The following is a 14,749-nucleotide window of genomic DNA, read 5'->3' on the forward strand; positions in this document are numbered from 1 at the left end:
GCTGATATGTTTCGTTTGCATTATGCAAACTTATTTTGCAAGTTATAGGTAACCAACAAAATGCCATACGGTATAATGCATGGTTCGATTTAAATAGTGAGAGAGATTTTCACTTCGCGATAAGTGTAATAAATAAGTTGCTTTTGACAAGTCAACAGCATCCAACATCATAATCGTGGTAATGTCGCATGGTCGCTATAATGACAGTTCTAGTGGCCCGGCGCAGTATTTTTTTGCAAGATTATTTGTTTTACTCCAATATAAATTTCTGGGAAATTAATTATATTAATACATGCTCAGACTCTTCAAACGCTTTTCACACGATTAGAAAAAGGGTAACTATACGTACTCCTTATACAGTACAGGATTGTTTTTTTTTTATGGCAATTGAATTATGAAAAAGTTTGGATAACGTCTTTGTAATTACTGTGTAAGCGCTCGGGTTTACACTCAGCAGTCAAGCCGTATTTAAACCCAGTTACAACTCTTGTATTGTCTGGCAAAACTGCTGAGAACTCAATACTTAAAACTAAGATCTCAATGATTTTGTTGGACGTCTTACATAGGGCTTTAAAAAAGCTGTTTAGACGTGGTTCATGCAACATGCAAAGTTATTAATCAAAGAAGAAAAAGTCGGAAACGGTACTGGTTCATTCAAAGCCAATTAGGTTAAAAAAAAACAATTTTATTGACTATATGAAATTACAAGCCAATAATTATGAATGGTTGGCCTACAATACAGACCTGCCTGTAAGTGGTCTAATAACCATAAAGAAAATCAAATTAAGTAGAAGAATGGCCAGGCGCTAGCTGCTTTGCCTATCACAAATGGTATGAATGAACGTAGTTTTAGGCAGCTCAACTAGGCTAATATCATTTGTCAGTTTGCGATCCACTAATGCTGTAACAACCTTAGGCTATAGGCACAGTGAAAACAAATTCCTTACAGATTTAGGCAAATCGACAGTGGTCAGGCCTATTCTCTGTGGCGGTCGTGATTATAAATTGTATTAAGTTATACAATTGGCATTTTGATAAGCGATTGTGCGTTCTCCAGTTAGATGCAATTGAATATTTAAACAGGTGTAATTATTCTTGGTTAATCCGTTATTCAAACAATGAGTTCTAAACCGACATAGGCCTACTGACCTAGAGTTGGAGTGCTGCAAGTAGCATCGCAGTTTGGTGTGTATGAAGTTTGATGGTACTTATGGTCAAAAGCTTCGGTTACATAGAAAAATGTTAGATATTACATATGTTATACGTAGCAATGCAAGCAACATGTCTTTCGCTCACTGGTTGATGTGTATTGCTACAAAAGCTTATGCTTGGTTAAAATCGTATGGCTAGTTTCTTCAGTCTCTTCTCTTCAGTTTTTATCTGTTTTGCCCTTCTGGCTTACCATTATTCAATTGAAGTGAATGCTCTATTCGGATGTGAAATGGTGATGAAATTGTTTCTAATGTGACTACGACTATATTTCAGAGAATATAACAATTTAGACTTTATGAATGTTGTGCTGGCTGAAAGAAACAATTAGAGAAAGCATACGCAACGGAATCAAAGACAAAATAGTCTAGACACTAGAAGTTCTAAAAGAAAGACTAGAAGCCTTTGGCTTTAAACCAACATAGAACAATCCACACCTTCACCACCACATCTCAATAGTTTACCTAACAATCTGCAGAGACAGGATCAGAAGCAGGTATGCACCTGCTCCAAAATGAAGTTATGCACAACATAGGCTACTGGTCTTAAGTGCATGATAGCAAGACTTGGGCTCACAAGCCCCAAAACTCATCATGGTGTGCGCCAGATGTTATTCAGCTATCCAGGCTTGATGTCAGGGCTCAACACTACACACGAATAAATTTAAGTGTGGGATATTTGTGTAGCACTGATACCCACAAGATCACGCTTGCTATGCTGATAAAAAAACATGTCTGGCCAATACGTGTGATAAACAAGTTACACGTAGTCTAATATTAACAACCTACACGTTAAAATGAGATCAATAACCTGAACATGTATGCTATGATGAATAAGGGAAGGAACAATAAATTTCGGCAACTTTGCTCATGACAACTATTTTATGGATTCGTCAAAATGTGTGCTTGACTTATTTTGTTTCGGCAGGATTAATCAACTTTAGCGTGTTCACGATTAGAATACAAGAAATATCCAAAATCTATTTAGATAGTATATCGTATAGATTTTGATGAACATTTTAATTCCCACTACGTTTTCGTAGGCTTAAGGTTTCTTTGCTTTACTTGTTAGGTTAAATATTACAAATATTGAACAATATCTTAAAACGTCATCATCATGTGAGCATATTTCCGTTTCATTTTGCTGCAACAAAGTTACGGTTAAGTTAGGCCTATACAACTTATCTAGCTAAAAATAAACCATATATTTCTTTAGCATTGCTAAATATAACATTATAGAAGGTAAATAATTTCACCCCATTCGTCTACTTTCCGCCCATTAAAATGGTCCAGAGTACGGGAATTTTTTCCCATTCCAATGGTTGAAAGTATGCCTTTCTTACCCTAGAGTAAGATATATGCCTTTGGAATGGGGAGAATTTTACCTCGGCACAAGTATGGTTTGTGAACCCCATTCGTCTATTTTTCCGCCCATTAAAATGGACCTGCTTTCAGCAATGGGGTTTAACACAAACCATATTTCTGCCGAAGTAAACATATCCCCATTCCAAATGCATATATCTTACTCTAGGGTAAGAAAGGCATACTTCTTGCCATTCAAATGGGAAAATATTACCGCATTTTCACCCATTTTAATGGGCGGAAAACAGACGAATCGGGTGATAATTTTCACGTGCTATAATTTTGTGAGTAACGCGACAAATGCATTAATTGTTATGACGTCACGTGCCACTAGCCCATTAGTATGTGGCGTGTGGTAGTAACTGCTGTTAACGTGTCAAAATGTTCCTGTTATACAGTTAAGTACGCTATAATTATTATACCTATTACACTTCACTTGTTTGCCACGAAAAACATTCTACAAACCCATTCATACTTGATTGAAATACGAGAGTCATCTTTATTGTGACATAATACGAGCCGCCATCTCGTCATAATTAAGCGATGAATATGCGTTTTTTGCCACTTATTTATGGTAATAATTGCTTAACCACTGCATATTAGTTTAAATCCTTTCACCAGTATATGTACTGACTACTTGTCTTTGATTTAAGGCCAACTAGTTTCAGGACTTGCCTCTCAGTTTAAAAAAATAAAAGACGAACTGTACAATAAGTTAATAACCCAACCGCGCCAGCAGTAGCGGGTCGAGCTTATAATCTCCCATGCTTACTGTAATTATAATTCAAACATTACAAGGTAATGCTCTTTTTCTGTTGAGCCAAAACCATATCGTAATTTGAGTTGAATTTGTGGCGTCACTTGTAGGGACAGATGTTTGGCACTATACTTGTCAAGTAGAAATTAGAGTTGAATTAGGACACTTTGTTAGTGCAGTAGATTGTGTAGAGTGCTATATCGCTAATTCGCTGTTTGCTTAAGTCATGTTCATCCTAAAAAACTCTACTAGCTGTGTGTGATGAAATAATCACTTTGCTTTGTTATGTTTACTTACATTGTTCAGTGTTAAGATAAATGTTTAGGCGACTGGTATGTGCCGGCAACAGTTATAAGACGGTAAAAAGGGTACCGGTATAGGCTATACATGTTGTTAGTTCAATGTGAATACTGGAACATGACACATTTGTTGATGTTACGAAAAGCAGGTGAAATTTTAAATCTAATTGAAAAGCACAAGCCTTCGCTCAAGAAAGCAGCAGCTGCAACAGCAGTGGTAATAAGTGCCCAAGTGATATACACGTAAGTACACCAGTGTAGGCTAGCTTGAACTGATGACTCACTTGTTCCAACTTTACTGATATATTATGCTTCAATTAACAACATTACAATTGAAACAGTTATAAAATCAAAAATCGAAGGAAACATGAAGAAACAGAAAACAAAACCATCAAGGAAGTTCTTTCACAAGCTCAAGATAAACGTACAGTAAGTTCCATTTGCAGCATGGTAAAATTAGGGGCCTAGTGCAAAAGCGCACATGAATTTGCATAGTAGACCCATGCTACCCAAACTGTGACATTATTCGGTTGTGCACTTCAGCAATAGACCCTAAATTTACATATACTGTATAATTTGTTGTTTGGATATATTGTATATATATCATATATCTGGATTTATTTCAAAAATTAAAGTTTATTTTTGCAGGTTTTAGTCTTTCTTGTTTTTTTGCTTATTGTTTTTGTTCTCTCCTCACCTTGCATGCATCTTAAATAGAAATCTATCTGCATTGTCTATTTCAAAACTAAATGCAAAATTGCAATATATTTCATAGGAAACGAAGATTCGTGTAAACCGGATGTTTTTCAAAAGATTATTTTATCTTATTCGAATTTTAATTCCAAACTTATGGTCCAAAGAATTTCTGTGGTTAATCCTCCACTCATGTGCCTTGGTAACAAGAACCTTTCTATCCATTTATGTCGCAGACTTGGATGGAAGAATGGTGCGCTCTATCGGTAACATACTCCTACTTTCATATTTGCAAAGTAGAATTCAATATTCTAGACCAGCGTTTCTGAAACTGTGTTTTCCAATTTTGTTCAAAGTGTTCCGTGAAACAATCATTTTTGCAATCCATTATAACAGTTACTATGTATACTAGCAATTAAATTGACTTATTATGAGTCCTCACGCTTATATTAATCTAATTACAGTGTAACGTAATGCAAAGTAAAAAATACCAATAATGATTTTACAAACAACAACACCTTACAATCTAACAATTGCTGTGTTTTTGATAATAATAATCGGCTGGCTGATACTGAAAGTCGGTAGGGTGGGTAGGCCACGTATATGGGCACCACGTACTGTGCATTGCACGCCTCTGCATTAGAAGGTATTTTCGCTTTTTAGTTATCGTCCACAAAGACAAAGTACAGGAGTGAGTTGGCAACTGAAGCGGAGATGTACATTCAGTTGTCAACTATTGCACCTGATGTTAAACATCTTTCTGCTTTTCTGCAGGTTCATCCTTCTCACTGAATTTATTTAGGGAAAATGCCTTGGTTGCCACTTTATAAGCCCATCTTGCGATTTTGGGCCTAATATGTGAGTGGTTTCATAAAGCAGGAAGCAAATTTTCATTACTCCAATGGGTATAGATCAGGGGTGTCCGAACTACGGCCCGGCATCTGTTTATTATTGGCCATCAACGAGCTCACATGTAACTTTGTACCGAAGATAAAGAAATACAAAAGAACTTATTGGAAGTTTAAATCTAACAAACTTTATTTCAATATGGTTACATAAAACTGTTCAACTTCAAACTATTCAGGGGCAAATTAATTTTCGAAGCATTTAGTGGTAATTATTAACTTTCATTTGTTAATTGTAAGGTGACCTAAATTGCGGTTGATTAGTGAGCAGATATTGCGTAAAAATTTAAAAATTATGTATCACAAGAAATTTACAATGTTGTAATTTCTTATGGTCACACCTGTAACGAGACCCTGCAGTGCATGTTCACTGTGCTACTATGTGTTACATCAAACATGGTAGAACCAAAGGAACTTTTCGAATGCAAGTACATAAAACGAAGATCTTCATTGTTATATAACTCAAAATCAAAATATCATGAGAACCAGAATGACTGACAAGCGTTTATGACATGTGACGTCATCGCATTACTGCTCTCAAGAAGAACATTGAAATGTTGCCATCCTTTAGTCGCCTATTTTGCATTTCGTTACATTAATTCTTGTATGGCTTTTTATTTTATATAGCGCTGGGCAGCGTAAACGTTGCATTTGTGGTACCTGTTAGAGTTGTAGGGGCAAGCTAGTTGCTACAGTTGTGTGACTTTTTATTGCTTTGGACAATATTTTTCTCGGCCTATTATTTAACATTTTCAATTAGAAGATTAATTTTGCCGCCAATATAGTGCGTTGTAGGCAAGCAATGATCTTCACACATAGTGAGTGGCCCGGACACAGGTTAACTTTTTAGCACATGGCCCTCAATGAAAAAAGTTTGGACAACCCTGGTATAGATGGCAAGCAAGTTTGTTTTCTTTAACGAGCAACGTTGATTGAAATACATTTTTCTGTTTTTCTGCACAAAATTATTGTAAAAGGATCAACCCGTACGTAGCTGAGCTAGTAACGCAACAGCTGAAATGAGACATTAACAAAAATGTAAAATGGGTAGATAAAAATTATGCTTAGTTTGATTTCATTTGACTTGAATTATGCTGTGCTAAAAACCTTTATTACCCAGTCTTTGAACTAATTTTTTTCGAAAATCCGCTTATAAAACGGGGCCTGTGGCTTATAAAGTGGAATATTTTACTACAGGAGCAAATAGAGTAAATTGGGACCACGTTATGGTGGGCTTATAAAGCGGCGGCCGCTGTACTTAAATTTTTTGTTAATTTTACCTTCTTATTTCATTTTTTTTTGTTTTGTTTTGTTTTGTTTTGACATGCATTTCTTTAGTAACATTAGTTATTTGAAAAATACATGTTAAATTTACGTCTATATATCGTAGCAAGGCTTTATCCAAGATATTTTTGGGTAGAATCCCTACTCCGACCACCCTCTAAATAAGCCTTTGTTTCTTGGTGTCTCATAAAGCGAAATATCAAGCCTTGGTATTTTATGGCTAAAAACATTTGAGAAACGCTGTTTTAGACTTTTAAACAACTAGTATAGTGGTATGCATATTATTGACACAATATTGATATTTTTCTAAAATTCAGTGTCCGTTGCACTTTTTCTAAATTGGTGTCCTTTCTCTGTTTAGTTAGAAAAGATATGCGTGAATTTATTCTTGACCTACTGAGATGGCTGGGGTTAGCAGTACCAGCTACATTTACCAACAGTGCCATAAGATTTTGTGAAAGCAAGCTTGCCTTATCTTTCCGTTCCAAGCTGGTTAAAAAAGCCTATGAAATGTACTTCAAGAATCAAACCTACTACAGGTACAAAAATGCTTGAACTATGTTATTAGATTTCAAAACTAACTTTTTCAGCCATTTTTATGTTAAACATGGGATACAGCTGTTGTTTGCTTTTTGGGCAAATGTGGTTTGTGTTATTTCATAACTTATGTCATGTATGATACATGTTGTTTGATCAGGATGAGCAACATGGATGGACGCATAGCTAATGCAGATCAGTGTTTAACTGAAGATATCCACGATTTTACATCCTTGCTTGCCCATCTTTATTCTCATCTAACTAAACCTATTTTGGATGTTGTGCTAATCACTCACACATTGGTAAAAAGATCAAAGGAAAGAGGAGCAAACAGTAGGCAAGAATTTGATTTTGTTAAATAGAAATATGTTTTGGTTACGTAAAATGATGTATACTTTTTTGAATGAGTAATGCTTTGTGATTCCAGGCTGCCTGGTATGATTTCCTTTTGTACAACATTTGTTACTGTACATGTTTTGCGAAAATTATCACCAAAATTTGGTCAGTTGATCGCGGAGAGGGCAGCCAGAAAAGGCTACCTCCGTTACATACATTCCAGAATCATTCAGAATGCTGAAGAAATAGCGTTTTATGGTGGAGAAAAGGTACAATTAAAGTATTAAACCCTTACATTGCACAATCAGCAAAATGTTTTTGGGTAATGTTTTCGCTACTTTACTACCCTGCTAAACATAGCCAAAATCTGTGCTTGTTATCTGCTTAGGTGGAATTAAATCATCTTCACAAATGCTACAAATCTTTAGTAAAACAAACCAATTTGATTTATGCACAACGTTTGTGGTATATTATGCTGGAACAATTTTTCATGAAGTATGTTTGGAGCAGTTCAGGGATGATGATGATAGCCATACCAATTTTGACTGCAACAGGCTACTCAAAAGATTGTAAGGTTTCTTTACAACTTTGAATATTCAGTTGAAATTCAACCCTAACCTCTAGTATCAGATTAAATATTCAGAAGTTATAAAGTTGATATCATTCACCATTGAGTTACAAATAAATACAATGCTTTAAACAAGCCGCCAAATGTATCATTAGCATCCCAAGAAGAAATAGAGGAATGGGAAAACAAACCAGAACATGAAATGATCAGTATTCGCACTGAAGCGTTTACCTCAGCAAGAAATCTGCTAACGACTTCAGCAGATGCATTGGAGCGTATCATAAGTTCATATAAAGAAGTATTAATAGCTAACTTCATTTTATGGAGGTCCTTTGTTTTTTGAAGTTCGTACTGTAATAAAGTTCACTGTTGTCATTTTTTTGATTATAAGATAACTGAACTTGCTGGGTACACATCACGAGTATGGAACATGTTTGAAGTTTTTAGTGATGTCAGCAAAGGACACTATGTCAAAGGGACTGATAGTGCTGATGCATCATATACAGGAGTTACCATGGAGATTAAAGGCATGTACTTGTGTGAGACATGTTAGATTTAATTCATATTTAAATAATTGGGGGTTTTTGCTATTTTCACTATACTAAATTTTTGACTGCATTAGGTTAAACATTTGTAACCATTATGTTAAGCAAGCCTTGTTAAGGTTAAAATTTGCGTCCAAGCGACGTTTTTTGCTGGCCTGTATTCTCTAATTGCTGGTGCTTCATACAACTGCATAACGCTCTGTTGATCTCTTAAATTTTGCAACAGGTGATGTGGAAGAGACTGAGCGTGATATAATCGTAGAAGATGTTCCTGTCATTACACCAAATGGGGATGTGGTTGTGAAAACACTTGATTTGAAGGTAAGCATATTGAAGTATCTTACATTGCCTTATTCGGTTATCAAATATTGCAATTGTTTCATATATGGATTTAAGAAATGTGCAAAATTTCCGTTTTATCAATGAGTACTAATTTTAGTTTTCACAAAGTATGAAAACTGAATTTATTTTCAGTATGAAGTTGCACAAATTTATAACTTCAGTGATTTGAAGAGATTGCCTGGTTAAAATTTGTGCAAACATGTGTGTTAATAATTAATGGTACCAACACAGACCAATGTTTGCTGTTAACATCTAATTATTCATTTTTATTTTACCTCCAGGTAACGGAAGGAATGCACTTGCTTATTACTGGTCCAAATGGTTGTGGAAAGAGTTCTTTGTTTCGAATTTTCAGTGGATTGTGGCCTGTTTATTCTGGTCGACTGAAAAAACCTTCTCCGTCTTCTTTGTTTTATATTCCTCAGAGGTATAACCCAAACACCTAAATAAATAAAAGCTTGCATTCCCTTAACTTAGCCAGAATAAGATTTAAATTTGTGTGGTTACATTTGAAAAAGTGCATCTTTTAAAAGAACACGTTTGCATATGTTGAATGCTCATCAAAATGGAATATGACCTATCATCTATGAAAATAAGGTGGTTCATACGAATACGATCGTAGAAAAAAAATTTATTCTGTTACTTTGCTGTAGGAATAGTATTCATACTGTGCTGCTTTAGTTCGTTTCCACTTCAATAGAATTACCAGTAACAAATGTTGCAATAATAAAGGCACTGATACAGGTCAATAGAATATTTCTTGATCAAGTTTTAAATCATGTGAATTTTTACAGGCCTTATATGACAATTGGCACACTGAGAGAACAGGTTATTTATCCCGACACCTTAGACGACATGCAACAAAAAGGTATCACTGATGACAATTTGAAAGAAATTCTACATACTGTGCATCTCTATCATGTAGTTAAAAGAGAAGGAGGTATGGTGTATTGTTCTTTGGTAAATTCTGCTATGTTCCATAACTTATTGAAAAATTACTTGGATTAATTATGTGTTAAAATATGTCGCTAAATTGCAAATTAAGTACACAATGAAACCAAAACAACTTGTTGTCTAGGATGGGATGCACAAGCTGACTGGAAAGATGTTTTGTCTGGTGGAGAAAAGCAAAGGATGGGAATGGCAAGAATATTTTATCACAAGTATATTTTTTACAACCATTTTTTTGTGTAGTTTTGTTAGTCTCTATTTCAATATAACTATTTTGTGTACATTGTTAACTGCTTTCTTAAATACGTTTAGGCCAGTTTATGCATTACTTGATGAATGTACGTCGGCTGTAAGCATTGATGTTGAAGGGAAAATTTTTCAAGCTGCAAAGGATGCAGGAATTGTTTTGATGTCAATATCACACAGACCATCTTTATGGTTAGCAGTTAATTGGTTTTTGATCAAACACTGAAATCATTGTCAAATTTTCTTCAAAACATAAAAAAATAAAACCTCGGATAAAGTAATTGCTACTAACACTTGGATTACATTAAATATTCAGGAAATTCCACACACATATTCTTCAGTTTGATGGAGAAGGTGGATGGACCTTCAGTGAGCTTGATACAAGCACACGACTTACCTTGAATGAAGAAAAACAGGTACTTGGATTAATCGTAGAAAGATATACTTCGCGCTAGAGCAGCTTCTCCCAAACTTTTTGTTCGTGGAACCGTACAGGGTTATTTAAGTTGATAAGAAACCCCTGATACGCCAAAAACATCAAATAAACATTTTTTCACATAAATTGTCATTATTTATGTTTCGTAAAGTGAAGAAAATTAGGCACAATGAAGTGCTAATTTCCTAATTTCAACCATCGTTCCATCATATTTATAAAGTAAACTTATTAAAGTAAGTGTATATATTAACAGAGAGCCAAGCCTGATTGACGCAAGCACAGTATATAAAGATTATGCAGTAGTGTTTTCACTCGTCTCCAACTAAATACCTTACCAGTGGACTACTATATCTATTTGTTCACTTTATTGTGATGGCTAAGTGTTAGGCTAACCAGTAGGCCTACTGTAACTATTGCTTACTCAAACTGAACCCGTAGGCCAGACTGAATTCTTTTCATAATGGGCGGCAGAAATAAATTTCATACTTTAGTAATGCGCGGTTGACCAATTTCCTTATCAGTTTCAGAAAAAATTTGCACGGATGCGACTTAGTCTACTTCTGATATATATTTCTTTGTAACCTAACTTTTTTGCTGTATTTCCTCAAGTTCCAGTTGAGTAGCGTCAGAAAAAACTAAACAAAACAAAACCACGGCAGCACATACGATATGCACAGCCAAAACGAGCATTAGTTTGCGCAGCTGAGATGTCAGTCTGGTTGCGTGCGTTTGCGGCTGGAATATTGGCCAAAAATGCAGTCTAGCCAATAGGTATGACTAGCTATCGTAACTTAAGTGACAACGACGTACTCAAGGATGGGGTGAGGACAGTTGCCCACAGCAAAAATCTTCCCTCCGCCGAGTGAAATTAGTGCTGTTTAATAATTTGGGTAGGCTATTGCACGACATTTCTGTACTAAATTACGATTTTTAATCGTCTTTTGTGGAACCCCTAAAATTTTTTATGGAACCCACTTTGGGAAACTCTTTGCTAAAGCAATAACACGGATTGGTTATGATAAATTGAAAATTTGATATATTTTATATAAATTATAAACTTATAATATAATAATATTAAAAACATTATTATAAACTTTTATTTTATTTATCTTAGTTATTTTTTACATATTTTATATGACATCTCCTAGCATCTTGAAGTGCAGCTTTCTGGCATGCCGAAAATGCAAACACGTCTAAATGAATTGTGCAAGATTCTTGGTGAGGACTCAATCCACAAAACTGATGAGTCTTTCATCTCAACTTGCTCTGAAGACAGTTATGAAATGGAAGATTAAGCTGGTTAAGCTTTCACCTGTAAGTAAGGTTGAACGTGTGCTTGGCTGGATGTGAAATTAGTCAGTCAAGTTATGGAGTTTAATAAGTGCTGAGATGTTAAACTGCCTGTTGTAATTATGCTTACAAAACACCTCCTTCTTCAATATAATATTTTATTGTGAAGAAAATCAGAAGTTTTTCGACTGTGGTACTAATAAAACTGGTGATTGCACTTGTTGGATTATTCGAGTAAAGTCATATGTATATTGTTGCTAATTTTCTCTTTCTGGGATTTCTTCAATCACTGAATAATTAATTGTTTATGTTTCTAAAAGAATTGTGAGCTTGTTCTAGTGGTAGCTACAACTATTGTCATTATGGCTTTTTTATTTCCCTAAGTTTGGTATAACATATACGAGGTTTGTCCAAAAAGTATCCAACCTTAAAAACTTAAAAACATAAAAACACATCACAATAAGTTTTTATCATTTTCAAAATATTCTCTGTACCAGAGCACACGTTTCACCCAACACCTCTTCCACTTTTGAAAACACCTCTTGAACTCCTCCTCTGGAATGCTCCTGAGCTCCACGTCAATTTTTCTTTGATGTCTTCTCGTATCTGAAATTACCTTCCTTTTAGTTTGGCTTTGAACTTGGAAAACAGCCACAAGTCGCATAGTGCCAAATCAGGAGAGTTAGGATGCTGTTTTTTGCCAAAAATCTTTGCATTCCATGGATGGATTGAGCAGAAGCATTGTCGTGGTAAAGCTATCAGTTATTCCTTCTCCACATGTCTGGTCGCTTTCTTCCTATGGCATCATGAAGGTGCCGCATAACTTTCAAGTAATACTCTTTGTTGATTCTTTGGCCTTCTGGTGTGTATTCGTGATGCACGATGTCTCAAATATCGAAGAAACAAATCAGTATTACTCTCACTTTGCTGTGAAATTGTCTTGCTTTTTTGGGCCTTGGTGATTCCGAATGTTTCAATTGTGAAGACTGAAGCTTGGTTTGGTTTGGTTGATTTTAGTTTGGCTTAAGGCCTCCTCTCCGAAAGTCTGTTGAATCTTTTGCATCATTTCAGATTGATTATTACCAAACTTTTGGCAAAACTTGATGCAATAACTTCGTTCGAGACGTTCTGTCGTTTTGCTTGTGAGTAAAAAACAACAAGCATGCATTATAAAACTGTACTGAATGCTTCATACAACGAGAACGACACCACTTACAAGGCTTGAAACTTTTTATGATTGCATATTAACAGCGATATCACAATGTACCAAAACAGTTTCCCTGGCGTGGCATTATCTTTGGGGGTTTGAGATAAGGTCAGATACTTTTTGGAAGACCTGGTATACTAGTTTAAACTGTTGTTCTTAATACTAATTTTTGGTGTTAACCAATTTGCATTAAAGTAGATATGCAGGAGTGGTGTACGAATTATAACGTTTCTAGTTAATTATGCATTGCTGATTATTGTGCAGTCTCCTTATCTTACATGGTTTCGTTATTTTGGATAGTAAATAAATCATAAGTAAAATGCACGCCTCCCTTGCGAAACAGTTCTTGGCCGCTATTCGATATGGTGCCTGAAGATAATTCATTATAAATTTTTGTGTTTTTTGGTACGAAAAATGCACAATATGGCTGCAGATTTTTTAAATTATCTCTTTATACGATTACCTCAAAATTTACAACTAATAAGTGCTAGAAATACAACTGGTAAATTATATTATTTGTGAAAAACTTCTCAATTTCAAACTGATGTGCGTCTTCGTTCATTTTCAACGTTGCGTTTTTATTTTCGACTAATAGCTAGTTAATAGTTGCTTGCAATGTTCAAGTGTTATTGTTCTAATGAAGTACCGTTTTGACTGTAGCGATTATTATTTATGTAAGATTTAATTTTTTTAATAACCCAGTTATTGAGATTTAAGTACATGTTATGTTGCCATGTGATGATCACTTGACTGTGAAATTTGTTTGCAGTTTTGAAATTAAATCCAAGGAGCTATTTTTAGACCTAGGCGCCTTTCAGTAGACCTGATGCATGTCTGTGGCGCATACAGTTATGCAATGATTGTAATCTGTTTTATTTTTTAAGTCATTTGCAATTTATTTCAATAAAACGAGTCTATCGTTTGTTCGTGACTATTCAGCGCCATATTACCGATATATCTTTATCCAACTGTATCTTTTATTTATCAATGCATTGACTTTAGCCTTCAGCAACATCTTGTAGTGCGATATGAGCCACACTTAATTTAGTGTTAGCGAATATCTAGGCCTACATGTTTTCTGAAAGGTTGTAGTCTACTTAGTACGATTGTGGTGTGGGTTTTCGCTGGGACCACTAACACCAACTCGATGGTGTTGGCAATTTATTTACCTTGATCATTTGTCAGTAATTTTGTGATTCAAAGGGAATGTTGCGTGTACTTGGCTCATCGGTCGTACATTGTCATAGTCACGTGGTCGTTATAAAAAATTACTGATTAATTGGCCGACTTTGCGGACAACATGACATGCCAAACTAACGTTAGGTTCGTTGCAGTATTGTATAACTAAGCCCAGTACAAGTATAAAACTTTTTGTTTTGCTGCGCAAAGGATATATGAAATTCATTCAACGACATACAAATACAGTAAATGAATAAAGACTAGAGATTATTAACTCAAATTTTATGGTTTATTCGAACTTGGGTTAATTCATGATGTAATGTGCGATTTAAGTCGGAGTTAATGATCTTTCATGTATTGCCACATCAAACTTGCATTGTATTAAATAAACAAGGTAAGATTCCGAAATTATAGCTTACATTGTTGATAGAAATTTCATCAGAAGCTAGACTGGGGGCTTCACAGGGCGGTGTTGAATATTTTTTCTGAGAATTCTGGCTTATTTTCTTAAAACTAGGCCTAATGTATGAACTACGATGTGGATTACCAACAATTCCTCGACATACCAACTGTTGTTGTCTTATTTCGGCAGAGTGGACTGTTA

At 35.1% G+C, this 14,749-nt stretch overlaps 1 protein-coding gene across 2 annotated transcripts; it reads left to right on the forward strand.

Moving 5' to 3' along the window:
- The first annotated feature begins 3,607 nt into the window (after positions 1-3,607).
- On the forward strand, positions 3,608-13,888 carry LOC143454087 (ATP-binding cassette sub-family D member 2-like). Of its 2 annotated transcripts, none has more exons than XM_076954982.1 (16): positions 3,608-3,869; positions 3,968-4,055; positions 4,402-4,572; positions 6,870-7,047; positions 7,206-7,382; positions 7,473-7,650; positions 7,770-7,950; positions 8,105-8,247; positions 8,341-8,476; positions 8,721-8,815; positions 9,118-9,263; positions 9,631-9,776; positions 9,915-9,999; positions 10,100-10,225; positions 10,350-10,449; positions 11,618-13,888. In XM_076954982.1, exons 3-16 carry the CDS (start codon positions 4,476-4,478, stop codon positions 11,762-11,764), a joined length of 1,935 nt encoding a protein of 644 aa, XP_076811097.1. In that variant the 5' UTR covers positions 3,608-3,869; positions 3,968-4,055; positions 4,402-4,475; the 3' UTR covers positions 11,765-13,888. The 2 variants fall into 2 exon arrangements, with proteins under 2 accessions (XP_076811097.1, XP_076811096.1); XM_076954981.1 differs by having other exon boundaries at positions 3,609-3,869; positions 4,402-4,585.
- The last annotated feature ends 861 nt before the right edge of the window (positions 13,889-14,749 follow it).

This window comes from Clavelina lepadiformis, chromosome 1, assembly GCF_947623445.1.
Source record: "Clavelina lepadiformis chromosome 1, kaClaLepa1.1, whole genome shotgun sequence".
Classification (NCBI taxonomy): Eukaryota; Metazoa; Chordata; class Ascidiacea; order Aplousobranchia; family Clavelinidae; genus Clavelina; species Clavelina lepadiformis.